At 40.0% G+C, this 19672-nt stretch overlaps 1 protein-coding gene across 4 annotated transcripts in view; it reads left to right on the plus strand.

Moving 5' to 3' along the window:
* The window catches only part of CCDC7 (coiled-coil domain containing 7), a 328048-nt gene that overhangs the window by 156730 nt on the left and 151646 nt on the right, over positions 1-19672 (plus strand). For all 4 annotated transcript variants that reach the window (XM_060293096.1, XM_060293098.2, XM_060293097.2 and 1 more), the window contains exons 25-26: positions 7340-7450; positions 9399-9509. In XM_060293096.1, the coding sequence (XP_060149079.1) occupies positions 7340-7450; positions 9399-9509 (222 nt within the window). The remainder of the gene's footprint in view (positions 1-7339; positions 7451-9398; positions 9510-19672) is intronic.

Here is a 19672-nt window from a genome sequence, read left to right on the forward strand (position 1 = left end):
CACTTCTCTGGAATGAGATATCATGACCCTTACAGATCATGCTCAGGAATTTTATTAGGGTGCCAGATTACTACCTTTTCTATAATAATGACCCCACTGAGTTGCTATATGTGGGTTTGTGAGGCATCCAGTCTTTGTTTAATAGTACCCATGTTGGGCCCTAAGACTATGTCATCAATAGAGTAGAAGTCTGTTGCACCCTCTGAGAGTGGGATGTTTCCATATCATCACTTTTGTGTTGATGACATATTTGGAGAATTTTGGTAGCCTTGTGGGAGTATGGTTGTGGTGTATGGCAGACCAACCCGCAACAAGGTATACTGATCATGATCATCCACAATAGAGGGAGGCTGAAAATGGCTTTCGTTATATCAACTGCTGCATACCAAGTTCCCTCAACTTCAGACAATAGCCTGTATCACAGTCACAATGTCAGATACCATAGGTGTAAGGCTACACTATGACACTGAGCTGTGTATGTCAAATGAGTCTCTGTGCATCTAAAGCTGTGGGCACAAGTTGACTGAGTTATTGAATAGTTAAATAGTCTCATGGAAAACTTTCACTCCATGAAGCAGTTATTTTTCTTCCCCAGGTAGGTATTTGGGGAGAAAAAAGCACTAGGCACTGGTAATTGGATAGGTTCACAGTCTAACACATGCCAACTAAAATGGCCCTAACTGCAGCAATTCCTGTTAGGAGTTAATACAAAGCAGGGATTCACATTGACAATTCATTTATAGTAATGATAACGTATATTAATGGGGCCATAACAATGGAAATTTATAGTGATCTAAAGGGAAACACCCATCGTTGGATCTGGATAAGGATCCCCATTGGTAATGGCCTCAGACCCAATGACCCAGGACCCTTACCCAGATCCCTCACCCTTACCCAGTGAACATAATGTGTTTCTCCATCATGCTGGTGTCAGGAGTTGAGATCACAGTCACATAGCCCCAGTATCCAAAAAACCCAAGAAATGCAGTTCTTTCCTACCTCCCCATTAAACTCTGACCTTAGCATAGGTCCTCATGTTCCTACTGAGGACAAAGGGACTTGGTCTAACTCATAGTCTTGTTCATTTTTGAAAGCAGAGTGTTCTTGAAAAAGGTTGGTGGGCTCTCAGTCTCATGTCAAAATTCAATGGAAAGACCTGAGCAATAGCACTTGTATTAGTCATAGGGGTCATCCCCGCGTGGACCCCAATTCAGCTTCCTTTCAGGCATCCCTTGGCCCACTACCAGGCCATGAGTTCCTTGGTAGTGAGCCCATCAGCCTACCTCTTTGACACCTCGTTATTGGATATTCACCCATAGATCTCTTATAGAGATCTAGGTCTAGATTGTCCAGGAGCAGGTTATTGATTACCATTTTCACATTGCTTTTACTGTTGGTCAGTCACTGCTGCCTTGGCAGTAGGTGCTATTCCATGTCCAACAGTTTGGCAGTTAATATCTAAATTGTCTAGTGCCAAATGACCTGACCTTATGAGGAGGCTTACTTGAGCTTGATACCTATCTAGCAAGGGTGGCATGAATGAATCAAGAAATCTGAGTCTGGTTAAGAATCTCACTCTCCTCACTCTATCAGTGTAGACCCTGGGACCACCAGCGCAGCACAGAGGGACACGGTCACTTCTGCAGTGGTGATCCAAACATGTTTTTCAGTGGTATAGAACTCATCACAGATTGGTCATCCTGTCAGAGCCAAAATAGTATCCAGATGAGGAAGGAGAGAGTCTCAGATGCTTGCTTTTTTTATCCCCCACTTTTCTTCCACCTCCTCAGCCAATATGACTGCTGTCAAGACTCTCTAAAGAAGGTGTTTTGTAGTGACAGGCCCAACAGTGTGTGTGACCTTCTCCTTCACCAAGTTTAACAAGATTAATCCCTTTAATATGGAGGCAAACTACCAGGTTTCTAAGATTTCTTTTGCTACTGGGTCATGCAGGGTCTCCCACAACTTTAGATCCCATCACTGGTGGACCATAAGCAGTAGCCACAAATTGCTTCCCTAGCTTTCTCAGAGTCCCTCTGGTGAATCTCTAATTTGATTGACCCAGGAGATGTCTCAGCCAGTGAATCGAGGTCTAAAGAGAAGAAACTTTGCTCCCCCCTCAGAACTGAAAAGCCTATAAAAATAAAATAGCACTCTCCTAGAGCACCCTGTGTGGTCTGCTAGCCCTGTCCAAAGCACATTGGCCTGGCTGCCCCAGGGGGCTCTCAGACTTCTGGCTAATGATACCCTCTGGCTAATGGTACCCTCTCCCCCATCACTCCAGAAATGTCCCACTGATTTACTGAGCACATCCCAAAGTGTGCCTTCCCAAAAGGCATTGAGCTTCACTTACCCTGCTTGCTGCTCCAATCTGTCTGAGAGAGAAACGCCAGTTTTTGAGTTGGTCAATTAAAATAACAAACCAAACTAAAAGTAACAAACCTTTGTTCACTTACCTCAATAGTTCAAGCAGTAAAGGACCCCAGCTCTAGCAATGTTCTATTTTCCCACTTGAAACAGCAGTGGGTGAGGGTTAGATGTATCAGTGCAAACTGGTATGAGATGTAGGAGAGGATCATCTCACAGCTGAAGGAGCACCAGACAAAAGGCTCTTGCTATTTTATGGGTCCTACGCCCTCAAAAGGTAGTGGTGGGAGGGATGGGAGTAGAAACATCCTGAATACTGAATCATAACTGAGAAAAGTTTCTTCAAGCCCCGCCCACCCCCCATAAGGTAGTCTAGGCAGTAGCAGTGCCCAAACAATACAGTGTCCCAGTCAAGTCCCACCCCCCGCCTCCATTTGACGGTGACTGGGCTAAGAATGCAGTGTACTTGAGAGAGTGATGGGGACGGAAGGGCTGTGTCCCTGACTGCAACCACCTCCAGTGCCTGCAGTGCACTGGCTATGCATCAAGTCTCTGTGGGTTGAGAAACTTCTTTTCCCCATGGTAACTGCCAGGTAATGCCTTTATAATTGTCTGTGATTGTGCCTGAAAGATCACACATGAGATCCAGCCTGGCGTCAGGTTTCTTAAGTATATTCACACTTTTATATATGTACTCGTACATACATATGTAGTTATACACATATATTAGCCTGTATACCTACACGTGTGTATATAAACCTGCATAGACATATTTAGAATTCATGATAAATCTTGGAAACCTTCAATTCTACTTCATCCCCTCAGGGCTTGTTCTGCCTACTTCCGTTTCATGTGTGCATGTCCTTTCTTCCACTTCGTGAATACTCTCTCTGACTAATATAACACATTTACTCATTTGGTCCATCTTGTTATGCCTATAAAATTATTTTGGAATTTCTTCACCTATAGGTATGGAAAAACAATCCTCCTGAAAATATTTTGTCATGTGTTTACAGTCTCTCCACACTTCTGCCCGTGAATGAGGGTATATGTCAAATATTGTATTGATGAGTTACTTGCATTAGTACTTATTTTCTTTCAGTAGGTTCATTTCTTTAAGTTTGCTTTCAGTTTTAGTTCCTCTTTTGTTATTTAATTTTATTTTTGAAACATGTGGAACCTGACCCTGCTTCCAAAAGTAAAAACTATACAAAAAGGTATACTTAGAGGAGTAGCATTTCTTCTTCAGTTCTCTCCCTTTTACCGTATGGGTAACCAACTACATTGTTTTCTATCTCACTTGTTTTTCATTTTGTAAAGGTAAGTATCTCACTAATTCTCTCCCCCTCTCTCTCTCTGTCTCTCTCTGTCTCTTATTTCCTTATTTTCCCTTCTTCCTTACCTAGAAGGTACCACACAACTTTTCACCTTTGGGTTTTTTTTTCCACTTGATATTATCTTCTTGAAATCCCTCCAAGTCAGTTTATAGAGGTTCATTTGATTCCTTTTACATCTCTACATACAACAGTTTGTACCATGTTATTTACCATAATTTACCAAGTTTATAGTATGTGTATTAGCTTGTTTATCTAGTTTCCCATGCATGAACATTTATATGCAATTACGAATAATGCTGTAATTAGCAAATTGTACACTTGCATTTTGTTGATTGGTCTATGAAGTCTATGTGATCTGTAAAATATAAGTAACCTAAGAGAAATAGAGACAAATATAAACTATGTATAATGCCTGGAAATGTTTATGAGATAATGAGAAAGAGTCAAAACACATCTATTTATTAAACTCCTCTCACAGTCTTATCAGATCTAGCATTATGGTGACTTCACTATAACTTCAGAAAAGTGAGAATGTTGCTGTATTCTTATTATAAATTTGATATATAGGGATTTATAATAGTTGTATTTTTCTATTCAGTGGACTAAGTATATCTCTTATGTAGCTTATGATAAAGCATCAGATGAAAATCTTATATGTGAGCATCAAGAACCAATGTCAAAAACCCAAATGCAAATAAAGAAACAAAGAGAGAAAAGACACAGTCAGTATACTAACTACAGATAACTTTAAGTTATTTAAAATTAATTACAGCTAAAGATCTTCTTTGGTTCATAAATCTGTATTTTAATATATATTTTGGAGAAATTTTATACTTTAACCTAAAGTATAAATACCCTAAGATAACTAGAGGATAAAAGCTAAAGTTATGAAACTTTTGGTCAGTATTTCTGATTGTAATATTTTTCATAGTCATGGTTCATGCACTCAGTATCCACTAAACCAATAATAGGCACATAATTGTCTTTCAAAATGTGTGTACCTTTCACCCTACTACAGGAAGTTAGGCATACAGAAGCCTAAATTAATCCACTATCTTGTGGAATTGCCTTCTTCCAAAGACTCTAAATGATGAACAGAGAAGTTGCTGAGAGCTGTATCTCAGTTCATTATCAGAGGGGCCAAGGAGAAGTGTGACCTGGGAGGCCTGTTGAATGGCCTCCAGACCATCCGCTTGAGATCCATTCAAATGTAGGTGCATTTTTGGAAACTTAATAGTTGGTTGCAGTCAGGATCCCACTGAGGGGAATGTAAGAGTGTCAGTAGCAGAATAGCTCCACAGATTTTTGGGACTCTCGTATTTGTTGTGAGTAAGAGGACAAATATTGGTGGTTATCTCCTCAAGATGATACGTATTGTGCTTTCCCACACAGTCCTTGTCCATGTCCCTGTTAATGACCCAGCTGTGTTGCTGAGTATGGATCAACATAGCATCAGTCCCTGTAGGGTAGTACACATGCCTGGGCCCACCAGAAGGATGCCACCAATATAGTGGGCAGCTAGTTGAGAGTGGGTCTTCTTCCTGCTCATGGCCTTGTGGGAAGGACATTAAAGGTGTGTTGCAATCCATTACACAAGAGGCAAACTGATCCTGATCATCTGTGTGGACAGGGATGCTGAGAAGGGCATTTGCAATGTGAATTACTTTATACCTGTTTCCCTCAGCTTGGGCAAGAGCCTCTATGGCAGTCACAGTATTCGGTAAGGCCAGTGTCCTGATCTGTACCATAGCATTAAGCTGCCTGTAATCCAGTCTGTAGGCATGTTAGGCCATATGCACAGGTTCACTCAATTATTGAATGGAGAGGTAATCTCACAGAGATGTTTGGCTTACCTAAACTCAGCAAAGAGGGCAGGCATTTGTTTTTCTTTGCTTAGTAGTTGTTTTTGGAGACGAATCTCTAGGCACTGGTAGTCTGGTAGGTTTACAGTCTTCCATATGCCCCACTAAAATGACCCTGAGTGCAGTAGTGCTCATCACGGCTTGGTGCTGATGTGAGTTGGAGTTCACATAGAAAATACACCTGTACTCGTTATATATTCAGTAGTGGGGGCCATAAAATAGAGGTATATAGTGTCCAAAGGCACCCCCCACCATGGCCAGGTGTAAGTATACGTCAAAAAGCATTAACTGTTTTCCTCTCATCCTGGCGTCACGGTTGTGAAGGTAACAGTCATTGGTAAACTAGTAGCCAAATGGCCCAAGGTATGCAGTCTCCCCCCACTGCCCCTATGAACTCTGAGTTGGCATATATTCTTAGGTGCCAAAGGGGACATAGGGACTTGGCTAATCCCTAATTTTGTGTAATTTTATAAGCCAAGCATTCTGGGTAAAAATAGAGTTCTCCATTTCATCTTGAGACTGCTGGGAGGAGCAGAAGGAATAGCATGTGTATTAGTAATAAGTGTCATCACCATTTTGGTTCTCGTGGGGCTGTGTGTTGGCCCCCATGGCTCAGTACCTGTCCACAGGATGCTTGGTAGAGTCCATCCATCCCTTCCTTGAGCCTCCACTGCTGGGTAACTAGACAGTGTTTCCAGCAGCAGGGAACTCACCATGGGTGGGCGGAAATTTTCAGAAACCAAATGTCAGCCAGAAGAGGAAAGGGAGTGTCTTAGGTGTTTGTGTCTTTTCTTCCCCACCCCCTTCCTTGTCCTCCTTGGACAAAGTGCTCCGTGTCAGGGAACTCAGAACCAGGGATTCTGTTGGGACACCGCCAACAAGATGCCACTGTCCTTCACGAAGTTAACAAGAGTAGCTCCTCCATGGTGGAGTCTCTGTAGTCTCCTCAGGTTGCTGGTCAAGTGAAACTGAGAAATCTGGAGCCTTTTTCATTAGACATGAGTTTCAAAACCTCACTGTATCACGGGCTATCCATCAGTACCAGAGACAGGCTAAGAGTTAATAGTAGTCACTGGGTACAACTCAGCCAGCACTTTCTGCAGTGACTTCTGTAACCCTCCAGGTTGTCTTTTGGTTTATATTTTCTGTGTTTCATCTTTTGAAGATAAGTTATCTTTGTCTTTTTTTTTTCCCCTTTTCTTCTTTCTTTCTTAAAAGTTAGCCTGTTAAAATTCTCTCTTTCAGGTTTTTTTCCTTCATTAAGCCTTACATCCTAGAAATGCTCCCAAGTCAGTTTGTCAGGATGTTTTTCATTTCCTCTTATACCTATTTGTACAGCTGTGTGCGCTACATTATATCCCATAGTTTATATTTTCATAGTTTACATACACTACTTTAGCTTACCAATTCGTTAGCTTGTACGCTTAAGTGGTTTTGAGTATTTTGCAATTACAGGTATGCTGCAATGAATAATCTTGAACATATCTATTTTCCTTGTTTGATCTATCAGTGTGTATTAACTGAAAACATCAGGAAAACTCAGAAAATGAGAGACTAATATAAAACATTTAAAATTAGGAATATTAATGATATGAAAAAATACTTTCCACACACACTCATTAAGACTCATAGTTTTCACATCTGATCTCGCATTATGGTGATTTACTTATAACTTGATATAAATGGGAGAAAATACCACTGTTCTCTGCTTTAAATTTGAAATCTAGGGATCTCTTTTTTTATTTAATGGACTAAATCCTTCTCTTTATGTAGCTCAGGATGCAGTACCAGATGGAAATCGTATGCTTGAGCATCAAGATTCTGTGTCAAAATCAGAGATTCAAGTGAAGAAACAAAGCCCTCACAAAGGGGAAAGACATATTAGTAAGTACAAAAGCTACAGAAGACTTCAAGTGATTTTAAATTAAGCTCATTACAAGATGTTTTTATTTTGGTTCACGGATACGTATTTTTTGAGCATATGTTTTATAGAAATTTTACACTTTGACTAAAGTGTGAATACCATGAGATAACTAGAGAAAAACAGAAATATTGAACCCTTTGGTTGGAATTTCTGTTCTTAAGATTATTTTATGACCAGAAGATGAATGCCCCAAGGCCCAATAGCAGGTGAATAATTGTCTCTCCAAAGTAGTGTGCCTTTCAGCTGACTCCAGGTAATTATGGGTACAGAAGTGCAATGGATTCCTCTACGTGTCACAGCAGCCTTTTGCCATAGGCTCCAATGGCAAACAGATGTTTCTGAGATCTGTAAATCAAGCATCAGATGGGGGTCATGGGACCTGTTGGAGGGTCCTTAGGGCACCCTCTTGGTTGTGTCCTCACTGAAAGGAAGCAGCCCTTCTGGTAACCCCATAGATGGGTGTCATCAAGGGCTCCACATGGGCAAATGAGAGTGCAAGTGGTCAAAGAATGTCACTAATTGCTGGACCGCTTTTTATTTATTGGAGTTGATTAGCCCAAGTGTGGCAGTCTTATCCTCTGGAATGAGATGTCATGCCCCTTAGAGGACATGTCCAGGAATTTCACTAAGTTACCAGGTAACTAACTGTACCTTGTGTGTACTGATGGCCCAGCCAAGAGCTACTGGTGGGTTCACAGGGATCTAATCCTTGTTGGGGGTGTCCTTGTCTGGGCCCACTTGAATGAAAACTAGTCCTCCCTTTGAGAGCAGGCTGCTTAGACGTCATGAGCTGTGCCCTGATTATAGATATCTGAGCAATTTGGTGGCCATGTGAAGGACATTAGTAGGATATTGCAACTCCTTTCATATAAGGTTAAACTAATAACTGGGATCATTTATGTGGAGAGGGATGCAGCAAAGGGCATTTGATTTGCATATTGAGGTCCTTCAGTTTGGAAAACAGTCTGTATGACAGTTACAGTGTAGGTACCACCGGGTCTCACCGCTGTACTATAGCATTGACCTACCAAAATCAGTTGAGTCACATGTACTTGAGGCTGTGTGCAAAGATCAAGTTAGTTATTCAAATGGGAAATAGTCTCATGGAGAAATTTCTGTTTATTAAGCTCAGCAGTGAGAGCAGTTTATGTCTTTTTCTTCCCAGGAATTAGTTTAGGGAGACACAAGTGGGAGGCACTGTTTAGTCTGGAGGTTCTCAGTCTTCCACGTGCCCCTCTAAAATGCCCCTAAATACAGCAGTTCCCATGAGGGAACTGAATTCGAGTGTGGGTGCACATAGAAGATACATCTACATCATTACACATTCAGTAGCGGGGACCATAAAAATGGAGTTTTGTGGTTGCCTGAAAGGATACACTCACAGTGTAGTGTTTGACCAAGGGTGTCCTTGGTGGTGGCCTCAGATGAAAAGCCAGAGAGCTTTATCTCTTTCCCCCAGCACCTGGTGTCAGAGGCTATGGAGATCATGGTCGCCTGTGCACCAGTAGCCTAAGGGCTCTAGAAATGCAGCAGTGCCCCACCCCACTTTGAATTCTGACCTTGGCATACATGCTCAGATCACCACCCGTGGCAGGAATATTTTGTGTATGTATGTGTGTGCGTATATATATTTTTATATATATATACACACACACATACAACAGATATATATAGATAGGTAGATCAATAGATATTGCCTAGAAATGTTAGTGTTACACCTTCTTTAACAAATGCCCATTAAAAATATCCTCTCAAATTTTATGTCACGTCTGACATTATGGTAATTTACTTATAACTTTATCAAAATGAGAGAAAATTTTGCTGTATATATGTTATAAATTTGAAATCTAGAGATTGCATACTAGATATGTTTTTCCATGGAGGAACTAAATGCATCTCTTTATGTAGCTCATGATGACACACCAGACAAAAATCCTGTGCTTAAACATCAAGATTCAGTGTCAAAACTCCCCATGCAAGTACAAAAACAAATAACTTCCAGAGGAGGACAACACAGTAGTAAGTATAACAATTATAGGTACCTTTAAATGTTAAAAAAGTAATCACATCAGAACTTATTTCTTTAGTTCATGAATATGTATTTGAGCATATAATTTATAGGAATTTTACACTTTGATCTAAATGTGAATACCATAAAACAACTAGAGAAGAAGAAACATTTAACATTTGGTTGGAATTTCTTGTTATAAAACTACTTCATGGCGGGACTTCTGCACTCAGTGTCCACCAAGATCCATAACTGGTCAGTAGTCTTTCAAAGGGTGTTTACTTTCAGTTAACGGTAGAAGATTATGAGTCCAAAGCCAGCTGGCACCTCTGATGTGTGACAGTGTTCTTTTGCCACAGGCTCCAATTGGCAAACAGAGAGGTTGCTGAGACCTGCAACCTAAAAGGCGATGGATTCAAGGGGGCAAGGAAAAGAGTTGCCTGTGTAGCCCGTTGGAGGGTCTCTAGGGTATCCTGTTGTCAGGCCCCACTCAGGGTAAAGGTCTTTTTGGTTACCTGATTGATGGGTGCTGTCATCAAGGTGGCCTTGTAGGGGAAGTTGTGAGTACCAGTATCTGAATACTCCCACAAGTCACTGGGCATCCTTTGTGTTTGTTGGGGCTGAGAACCTGAGCATGACTAAAACTAGGCAGTTATTGTCTCTGGACTGAGAGCTACTGTCCCTTCTCAGTTTATTCCCAGAAATTTCCCAGGATTCATAAGCCCTTGTGCCTTGTCCATAGTAATGTCCTAGACATGTTGCTACATGTGCGTCAAAATGGCATACAGTCCTGGTTGAGTAGTACCCTTTCCTCGACCCACTAGGAGGCATTCATTAATATATGGAAGGCTAGGGCTCCATCTGGAAGTGGGACTTCTTCCTGCTCATGGCCTTGTGGAAGGACATTAAAGGTGTATTGCAACGCATTACACCAAAGGCAAACTGATCCTGATCATCTGTGTGGACAGGGATGCTGAAAAGGGCATTTGCAATGTGAATTGCTTCATACCTATTTCCCTCAGCTTGGGCAAAAGCTATGTCAGTCACAGTGTCAGGTAATGCTATTGCCATAACTGTACTACATCACTGAGCCTGATTTTTGCTTGAGTTTCCAGGTACCCAAGGCCTTTTGCAAAACTCAGATAATGAACCTTGGCTTCCTTAAGCACAGCAATGGGGGCAGTTTTGTTTGTTTGTTTTTGAATTCCTGAGGCAATTAATGCTGTTTTTGAGAGACAATACTGCTAGCAGGTAATAGTTTGGTAGGTTTACAGTCTTCCATATGCCCCACTAAAATGGTCTTAAATGCAATAATATCCTTTAGGCTTTAGAGTAAGTGTAATCCGGTATACATATCGATAATACATCTATAACAATAATCCATTCAGTAGTGGTGCCACAATAATGATATGTTACACCTGTAGTCAGGCTGGGTAAGGATCTTGGTGGTGTTGGCTTCAGACAGAAAATCAGAGAGCATTATCAATTTTCTCATTCTCATTCCAGGGGATTGGGGGTCACCATCAACTGTGGACCATTACCAAAGGCCCAAGAAATGCAATTCTCCCTCATGTGTACTCTGAACTTTGACCCTTGGCATAGGATCTCACTTCTTCACTCTGGACTTAGGAACATTGGACATTTCATAGTCTTGTTTAATCCAAAAAGTTTGGGTAAAAGTTGGTAAGGCTCTATGATTCATTTTAGAATTTGCTGGAAGAAGGAAAAGAAATAGCACTTCTGTTAGTCATAGGGGTCATTATTACCTGGCATACCCTATAGGGGTTGCCATTTGGCCCCTTAAGGTATGCTACTTGGCCATGAGTTCCTAAGTGGAGAACCCATTAATCTCTTCTTTTGAGCTCCCACTGTTTAAAAAACAGACCCAGAGGTATTGGGAGAGCACTACCCAAATTCTCCACTAGTGTGTTCCCAGTTACCATTTTCATGTCACCTTATGTGATGGTCTCTCTCTGTTATTTTGGCAGTAGTTACATTTTCCCTGCCCAGGAATTTGTCAGTTAAGTTCTGGATTATGTCACTAACAGACGGACCTGATGTTATGAGGAGCTTTAATTGAGCTTGATAACCAGCAGGAGTGGCACTAATGAACTTAGAGTCTTGTTAACAATCTCATCATCCACCACTGTCACTCTCTCATTGTAGAACCAAGGGACCACCAGTGTAGTCTGCAGGGCTGCTATCCTCTGGAAACTTGGTCTAAACATGTGTTTTAGTCATAGATAACCCATCTGGTGGGCCAAAGCTGTCACAGCCCAAATGGTTTCTAGCTGAGGAAGAAGGACTTGAGTGTTCCTCTTAGCCTCCTTGATCAAACTTTCTGCTGTCAGACACTCTTAAGGAGGTCCACCCACGAAGTGCCACTGATCCTAACTAACTTTAAGAAGAGCTAACACCAGTCCTTCTCAAACTCTTCCAAAATTGCAGAGGGAGAAACCCTCCCAAATTCATTCTACGAAGCCACCATCACCCTGATACCAAAACCAGAAAAAGGCATCACAAAAAAAGAAAATTATAGACCAGTATCACTGATAAACATAGATGCAAAAATCCTGAAAAAAATACTAGCAAACAGAATCCAACAGCACATTAAAAGGATCATACACCACGATCAAGTGGGATTTGTCCCAGGGATGCAAGGATTCTTCAATATACACAAATCAATCAGTGTGATACACCACATTAACAAATTAAGGAATAAAAACTATATGATCATCTCAATAGATGCAGAAAAAGCTTTTGACAAATTTCAACACCAATTTATGATAAAAATTCTCCATTAAATGGGCATAGAGGGAACCTACCTCAACATAATAAAGGCCATATATGACAAACCCACAGCAAGCATCATACTCAATGGTGAAAAACTGAAAGCATTTCCACTAAGATCAGGAACAAGACAGGGATGTCTGCTCTAACCACTCTTATTCAACTTAGTTTTGGAAGCCCTAGCCACAGCAATCAGAGAAGAAAAAGAAATAAAAGGAATACAAATTGGAAAAGAAGAAGTAAAACTGTCACTGTTTGCCAATGACATGATACTATACATAGACAATGCTGAAGATGCCACTAGAAAACTACTAGAACTAATCAATGAATTTGGTAAAGTTGCAGGATACAAAATTAATGAACAGAAATCTCTGGCATTCCTATACACCAACAATGAAAAATCAGAAAGAGAAATTAAGAAAACACTCCCATTTACCATTGCAACAAAAAGAATAAAATACCTAGGAATAAACCTGCCTAAGGAGGCAAAAGACTTGTATTCAGAAAACTGTAAAACACTGATGAAAGAAATCAAAGATGACATAAACAGATGGAGAGATATACCATGTTCTTGGGTTGGAAGAATCAGTGTTGTGAAAATGACTATACTGCCCAAAGCAATCTACAGGTTCAGTACACTCCCTATCAAACTACCAATGTCATTCTTCACAGAATTAGAACCAAAAACCTTACAATTTGTATAGAAACACAAAAGACCCCGAATAGCCAAAGAAATCTTGAGAAAGAAAAACGGAGTTGGAGGAATCAGGCTCCCTGACTTCAAACTATACCACAAAGCTACAGTAATAAAGACAGTATTGTACTGGTGCAAAAACAGCCATTCTGGCTGGTGTGAGGTGATGTTTCATTGCGGTTTTGATTTGCATTTCTCTCATAATTAGTGATGTTGAACATCTTTTCATGTACCTCTTGGCCATCTGTATGTCTTCTTTGGAGAAATGTCTATTTAGGTCTTCTGCCCATTTTTTTTTTTATTGGGGTTGTTTGTTTTTATGCTATTAAGCCACATGAGCTGTTTGTAAATTTTGAAGACTAATCCCTTGTTGGTTGCTTCGTTTGCAGATATTTTCTCCCATTCTGTGAGTTGTCTTTTTTTTTTTGTTTATGGTTTCCTTTGATGTGCAAAAGTTTGAGGTTAGTTAGGTGCCGTTTGTTTATTTTTGTTTTTATTTCCATTACTCTGGGAGACGGATCAAAAAAGATATCGCTGCCATTTATGTCAGAGAGTGTTCTGCCTATGTTTTCCTCTAAGAGTTTTATAGTGTCCAGTCTTACATTTAGGTCTTTAATCCACTTTGAGTTTATTTTTGTGTATGGTGTTAAAGAGTGTTCTAACTTCTTTTTTTTACATGTAGCTGTCCAGTTATCACAGCACCATTGATTGCGGAGACTGTCTTTCCTCCATTGTATAGTCTTGCCTCCTTTGTCATAGATTAATTGGCCATAGGTGCATGGGTTTATTTCTGGGCCTCCTATCCTATTCCATTGATCTATATTCCCATTTTTTTCCAGTACCATACTGTTTTAATGACTATAGTTTTGTAGTATAGTCTGACATCAGGGAGCTTGATTCCTCCAGCTCTGTTTTTCTCTCTCAAGATTGCTTTGGCTATTCGGGGTCTTTTGTGTCTCCACACAAATTTTAAGATTTTTTGTTCTAGTTCTGTGAAAAATGCCATTGGTAATTTGATAGGGATTGCATTGAATCTGTAGATTGCCTTGGGTAGTATAGTCATTTTGACAATATTGATTCTGCCAAGCCAAGAATATGGTATATCTTTCCATCTGTTTGTGTCAACTTCTATTTCTTTCATCAGCGTCTTATAATTTTCAGAGTACAGGTTTTTTGCCTCCTTAGGTAGGTTTATTTTCAGGCATTTTATTCTTTTTGATGTGATGGTAAATGGGATTGTTCCTTTAACTTCTCTTTTTGATCTTTCATTGTCAGTGTGTAGAACTGCAACAGATTTCTGTGTATTAATTTTGTAACCTGCAGATTTACCAGATTCTTTGATGAGCTCTAGTAGTTTTCTGGTAGCATCTTTAGGATTTTCTATCTATAGTATTATGTCATCTGCAAACAGTGACAGTTTAATTTCTTCTTTTCCAATTTGGATTTCTTTTTCTTCTCTGACTTCCGTAGCTAGGACTTCCAAAGCTATGTTGAATAAAAGTGGTGAGAGTGGACATCCTTATCTTGTTCCTGATCTTAGAAGAAATGTTTTCAGCTTTTCACTGTTGAGTTTGATGTTATCTGTAGGTTTGTCATATATGGCCTTTGTTATGTTGAGGTATGTGCCCTCTATGCCCACTTTCTGGAGAGTTTTTATCACAAATAGGTGTTGAATTTTCTTAAAACCTTTTTCTGAATCTATCGAGATGATCATACGGTTTTTATTCTTCAGTTTATTGATGTGATGTATCACACTCATTGATTTGTGGATCTTGAAAAATCTTGCATCCCTGGGTAAATCCCCCTTGATCATGGTGTACAATCTGTTTACTATATTGTTGGATTCAGATTGCTAGTATTTTGTTGAGGATTTTTGTGTCTGTGTTCATCAGTGATATTGGCCTGTAGTTTTCTTTTTTGTGTGGTATCCTTGTTTGGTTTTGGTATCACAGTAATGGTGGCCTCATAGAATGAGTTTGGGAGTTTTCCTTCCTCTGCAGTTTTTTGGAACAGTTTCAGGATAGGTGTTAACTCTTCTCTAAATGTTTGATAGAATTTGTCTGTGAAGCCACCTGACCCTGGACTTTCGTTTGTTGGGAGTTTTTTAATCACAGTTTCAATTTCAGTACTTATGATTGGCCTGTTCATATTTTCTGTTTCTTCCTGGTTCAATCATGGTAGACTGTGCGTTTCTAAGAATTTGTCCATTTCTTCCAGGCTGTCCATTTTATTGGCATATAGTTGCTTGTAGTAGTCTCTTATGATTCTTTGTGTCTCTGTGGTGTCACAACTTCTCCTCTTTCATTTCTAATTTTAGTGATTTGAGTCCTCTCCTTTTTTTCTTGATGAGTCTGGTTAAAGGTTTATCAATATTGTTTATCTTTTCAAAGAACCAGCTTTTAGTTTCATTGATCTTTGCTGTTGTTTTCTTCATCTCTATTTCATTTATTTCTTCTCTGATCGTCTACTAGCTAGGTTTTGTTTGTTTTCTTTCTCTAGTTCCTTTAGGCATAAGTTTAGGTTGTTTAATTGAGATTTTTCTTGTTTCCTGAGGTAAGATTGTATTGCTATAAAATTCCTTCTTAGAACTGCTTTTACTGCATCTCATAGGATCATTGTGCTTTCATGTTTATTTGTCTGTAGGCATTTTTTGGTTTCCTCTTTGATTTCTTCAGTGAGCCATTGGTTGTTTAGTTGCATATTTTTAGCCTCCACGTGTTTGTGTTTTTTACAGTTTTTTTTTCTTGTAGTTTATTTCTAATTTCATAGTGCTGTGGTCACAAAAGATGATTGATATGATTTCAGTTTTCTTAAATTTACCAAGGCTCGCTTTGTGGCCCAGCATGTGTTCAGTCCTGGTGAATGTTCTATGTGCACATGAGAAGAATGTGCTGCTGCTTTTGGATGGAATGCTCTAGAAATATCAATTAAGTCCATCTATCTAATGTGTCATTTAAGGCCTGTATTTCCTTATTAATTTTCTATCTGGATGAGCTGTGCATTAATGAAAGTGGGGTGTTAAAGTCCCCCACTATTACTGTGTTGCTGTTGATTTCTCCCTTTATGGCTATTAGTATTTGGTTTATATATCGAGGTGCTCCTATATTGGGTGCATATATATTTACAGTTGTTATATCTTATTCTTGGATTAATTCCTTGATCATTATGTAGTGTCCTTCTTTGTTTCTTTATTTATTGTAGTGTCCTTCTTTGACTCTGTAAAACAGTCCTTATTTTAAAGTGTATTTTGTCTGATAGGAGTATTGCTATTCCAGCTTTCTTTTGATTTCTATTTGCGTGGAATATCTTTTTCCATCCCGTCACTTTTAGTCTGTATGTGTCCCTAGATCTGAAGTGGGTCTCTTTCAGACAGCATGTATATGGATTTTATGTTTGTATCTATTCAGCCAGTCTATGTCTTATGGTTGGAGCATTTAATCCATTTATGTTTAAGGTAATTATCGATATATATGTTCTTATTGCCTTTTTGTTACTTGTTTTGGATTTGCTTTTGTAGGTCTTTTTTCTTCCCTCCCTCTTTTGTTCTCTTTGTGATTTGATGACTAACTTTAGTGTTGTGTTTGGATTCCTGGCGGGTATGGGATTTGATTTTATTGTGATTGTGCCCCTCCTACCATCTCGTTTTGGCTTCTTCTTTGTCTTTGGATATAGGGTATCTTTCTTTTGGTAGGTTCTAGCTTTTTTTCATTGGTGGTTGTTCAGCAGTTAGTTGTGATTTTGGTGGTTCTGTAAGAAGGGGGTGAAGTCATGTCCTCCTACTCCACCATCTTGAGCTAATCCCAAGTCCTTTTCTATAGAGTTTTACATTAAATACATCAGAAGAACTTTATTTGGTTCATGAATGTGTCTTTGTACATATATTTTATAGATGTTTTAAACTTTGACATAAGATATGAATACCCTAACAAAGCTATAGAACAAAAGCAAATGTATTCTATGTTTTGGTTGGAATTTCTTGTCCTAAGATTATTACATGACCAAGGTCATGCTCTCAAGGCCAATAACAGACCAATAATTGTCCCATAAAGGATATGCACCAACTCTCTCATAAAGGATATGCAATTTTTAGCCAGCTCTGGCAGATTGTGGACCCAAAGTCCATTGAATGCCTCTGATGTATGGTAGTGGCCTTCTGCCATAGATTCCAGTAGGCAAAGAGAGATGTTACTGAGAGTCCTAACTGAAACAGCAAACGAAAATCAGAGGGGTCCACAAAAAGGGCATCTGGGGTAGTCAGTTGAATGGCTTCCAGGGGATCCTGTCCATCAAGGCCCCAGCCAAATGTAGTCATCTTTATGGTAACCGGATTGTTGGGTGCTGTGTGATCCCTGTGAGAGTGTGGCGGTATCTGTATAGTCCCACCAATTGCTCAGATGATTTTTATTTAGGGGGACAGAGAGGGCCGAAAGCATGACAGTCATCTTCCCTGGATTATGCCCCTTACAGATCATGCCCAGGAATTTTACTTCATTTTTAGGTCCATGTACCTTGTTAATAACAGCCTAGCTACATGATACTTGTAGGTGAACAGGACATCCAGTTCTTTTTGGGTAGTGCCCTTGTCTGAGCCCACTAGGATGATTTCATCAATAGAGTGGAAGGTTAGTGCTCCCTCAAGGAGCAGGACTTTTTCCAAGTCTTTACCTATGCATTATTACAGGTAGAGAATTTAGGGAGTCTCATGGAAGGACATTAGTGGTGTAATACAACCCATATTGCGTACAACAAACTAATTCTGAACATGCATATGGAGAGGGATGCTGAGAAGGGCGTTTGTGATGTCAACCACAGGACACCAAGATTCTTTATCTTGGATGATATAACCTCTATAACTGTCACAATGTCAGGTACCACTGGTGCCATAGGTAGCTCTAACGCTTTGTGTAACCCTAATCAATTTAGAGTCTGGGCACCAAAGGTCTTGCACACAGTCCAGGTGGAGTTACTGAATGGAGAAATAGTTTACAGATATTTGTTGGCCTTTGAAAGCTCAACAATGAAGACAGTTGCCCCTTTTTATTACCAAGGCCTGTGACTTTGTTTTTGGTAGACAGAGGTGCTAGTTGCCAGTAGTTTGGTAGATCATAATCTTTCACATACCCCACTAAAATACCCTAACTGTAAATCTTATCTTGGTGGGGGGTGGTTAGTGCTGTTTGATATAAAAAGTACATTTCTACCAATAACATATTCGGTGGTAGAAACCACAATAATGGAGGTTTGTAGTGGTCCAAAGGGTATTCACTCATAGTTGGGTTTGGAAAAGAGTCCTAGTGGTGGGTGGACTAAAACTACAGAGAATTATCTGTTTCCTCCTCATCCTTTTATAAGGGACTGTCGAAATCCCAGAAATTTATTCACCAGTATCCAAAAGGCCCAAGAAATGCAGTATTTCCCCTCCACAGTTTGAACTCTGACCTTAGCATATGTCCTCAGTTCCCCACTGGCGACATAGAGACCTTGTCTAACCTCTAGTCACGTTTATTTATGAAAGCTTAGAGGTCTGAGTAAAAGTGGGAAGGATCTGTATTGATGGATACCACCAGGCACCATTCTTGCTAAGTTTAATAAGATTACATCCTTCATTAAGGAATCAAACTACCCAAGGCTCTAAGGCCTCTTCAGGTCACTGGATAAAGTGATTCCAAAGGGCTCTACATTATTTTTAATTAAAGGGACAAGCTTTAATAACTGCTGTGTTCTGGGCTCTGTTTTGGCACCAAGAATGTGCTTGGAGATAACAGTAGTCATTGGATACAGTTCAACTCACAGAGTCTCTGATTGTTGGATCCATCATCAGAGAACAATAATCAGCATCTAGAGAATTGCTTCCCTAGCTTTTTTAGAGTCCCTCTGTTGGTTCTCTAATTGGACTTACTGTGGGAACTCAGCCAGGGAGTTGGGAGCTCAAGGGAAGGACCATTCCCCTGAGAACTGAAAATCTTATGTAAACAATCCATTAGCACTCTCCAAGAGTGTTTTGTGGCATCCACTGTCACTGTCTGAGAATCACTGGCATAGCTGATAACGAGCCCTGCTGGACTCACGCAAACAATCCACTAGTACTATGTCAGAGCACCCCCAAAGACTTTTTTCATATCTCCCAAAGTTGCCCAGTAGAAGTTTCAGTATTTTGCTTTTCTAGAAGAGCATTGTGTTTCATCGACCGCCTGCTCAGTGTGTCAGTTTGTCAAAAAGTGAGCTGCCAGTTTTTAATTGGTAAATTAAGACTAACTGAAAGTAACAATTAAGTATTTATTTATTTACTGAGATAGTATAAGCAAGAGCCTAAACAAGAAAGGGCCCTAGCTCCACCAATGTTTTATTTGCCCCACAGAATGGCCCAGAGGTGGGTCATGTGCATCAGAGCAGATGAGAGGAACATCTTACTGTGGACTAAGTCCTCCCAAAAGCCTCTGATGTTTTATGGACCCAAGTGCCACGAGGAAGTAGAGGAGAGAGGGCTTAGAATGGAAAAGTGTTGAACCAGAATGGAAAAAGAGTTTTTAAGGCCACCCAGTAAGATGGTCTAGGCAGAAGTTCTGAACAGTATAATGCCTCACCTGAGGTCTCCTCTGCCTCATAAGGAGTTTTCCCAATGGATACACTTGAGCTAGAATGCAGATATGCCAGTCCGGATGGATCTTAGTCCATGACTGCAACTACCTC

The sequence above is a fragment of the Globicephala melas genome, chromosome 2, assembly GCF_963455315.2.
Source record: "Globicephala melas chromosome 2, mGloMel1.2, whole genome shotgun sequence".
NCBI classification, from domain to species: domain Eukaryota; kingdom Metazoa; phylum Chordata; class Mammalia; order Artiodactyla; family Delphinidae; genus Globicephala; species Globicephala melas.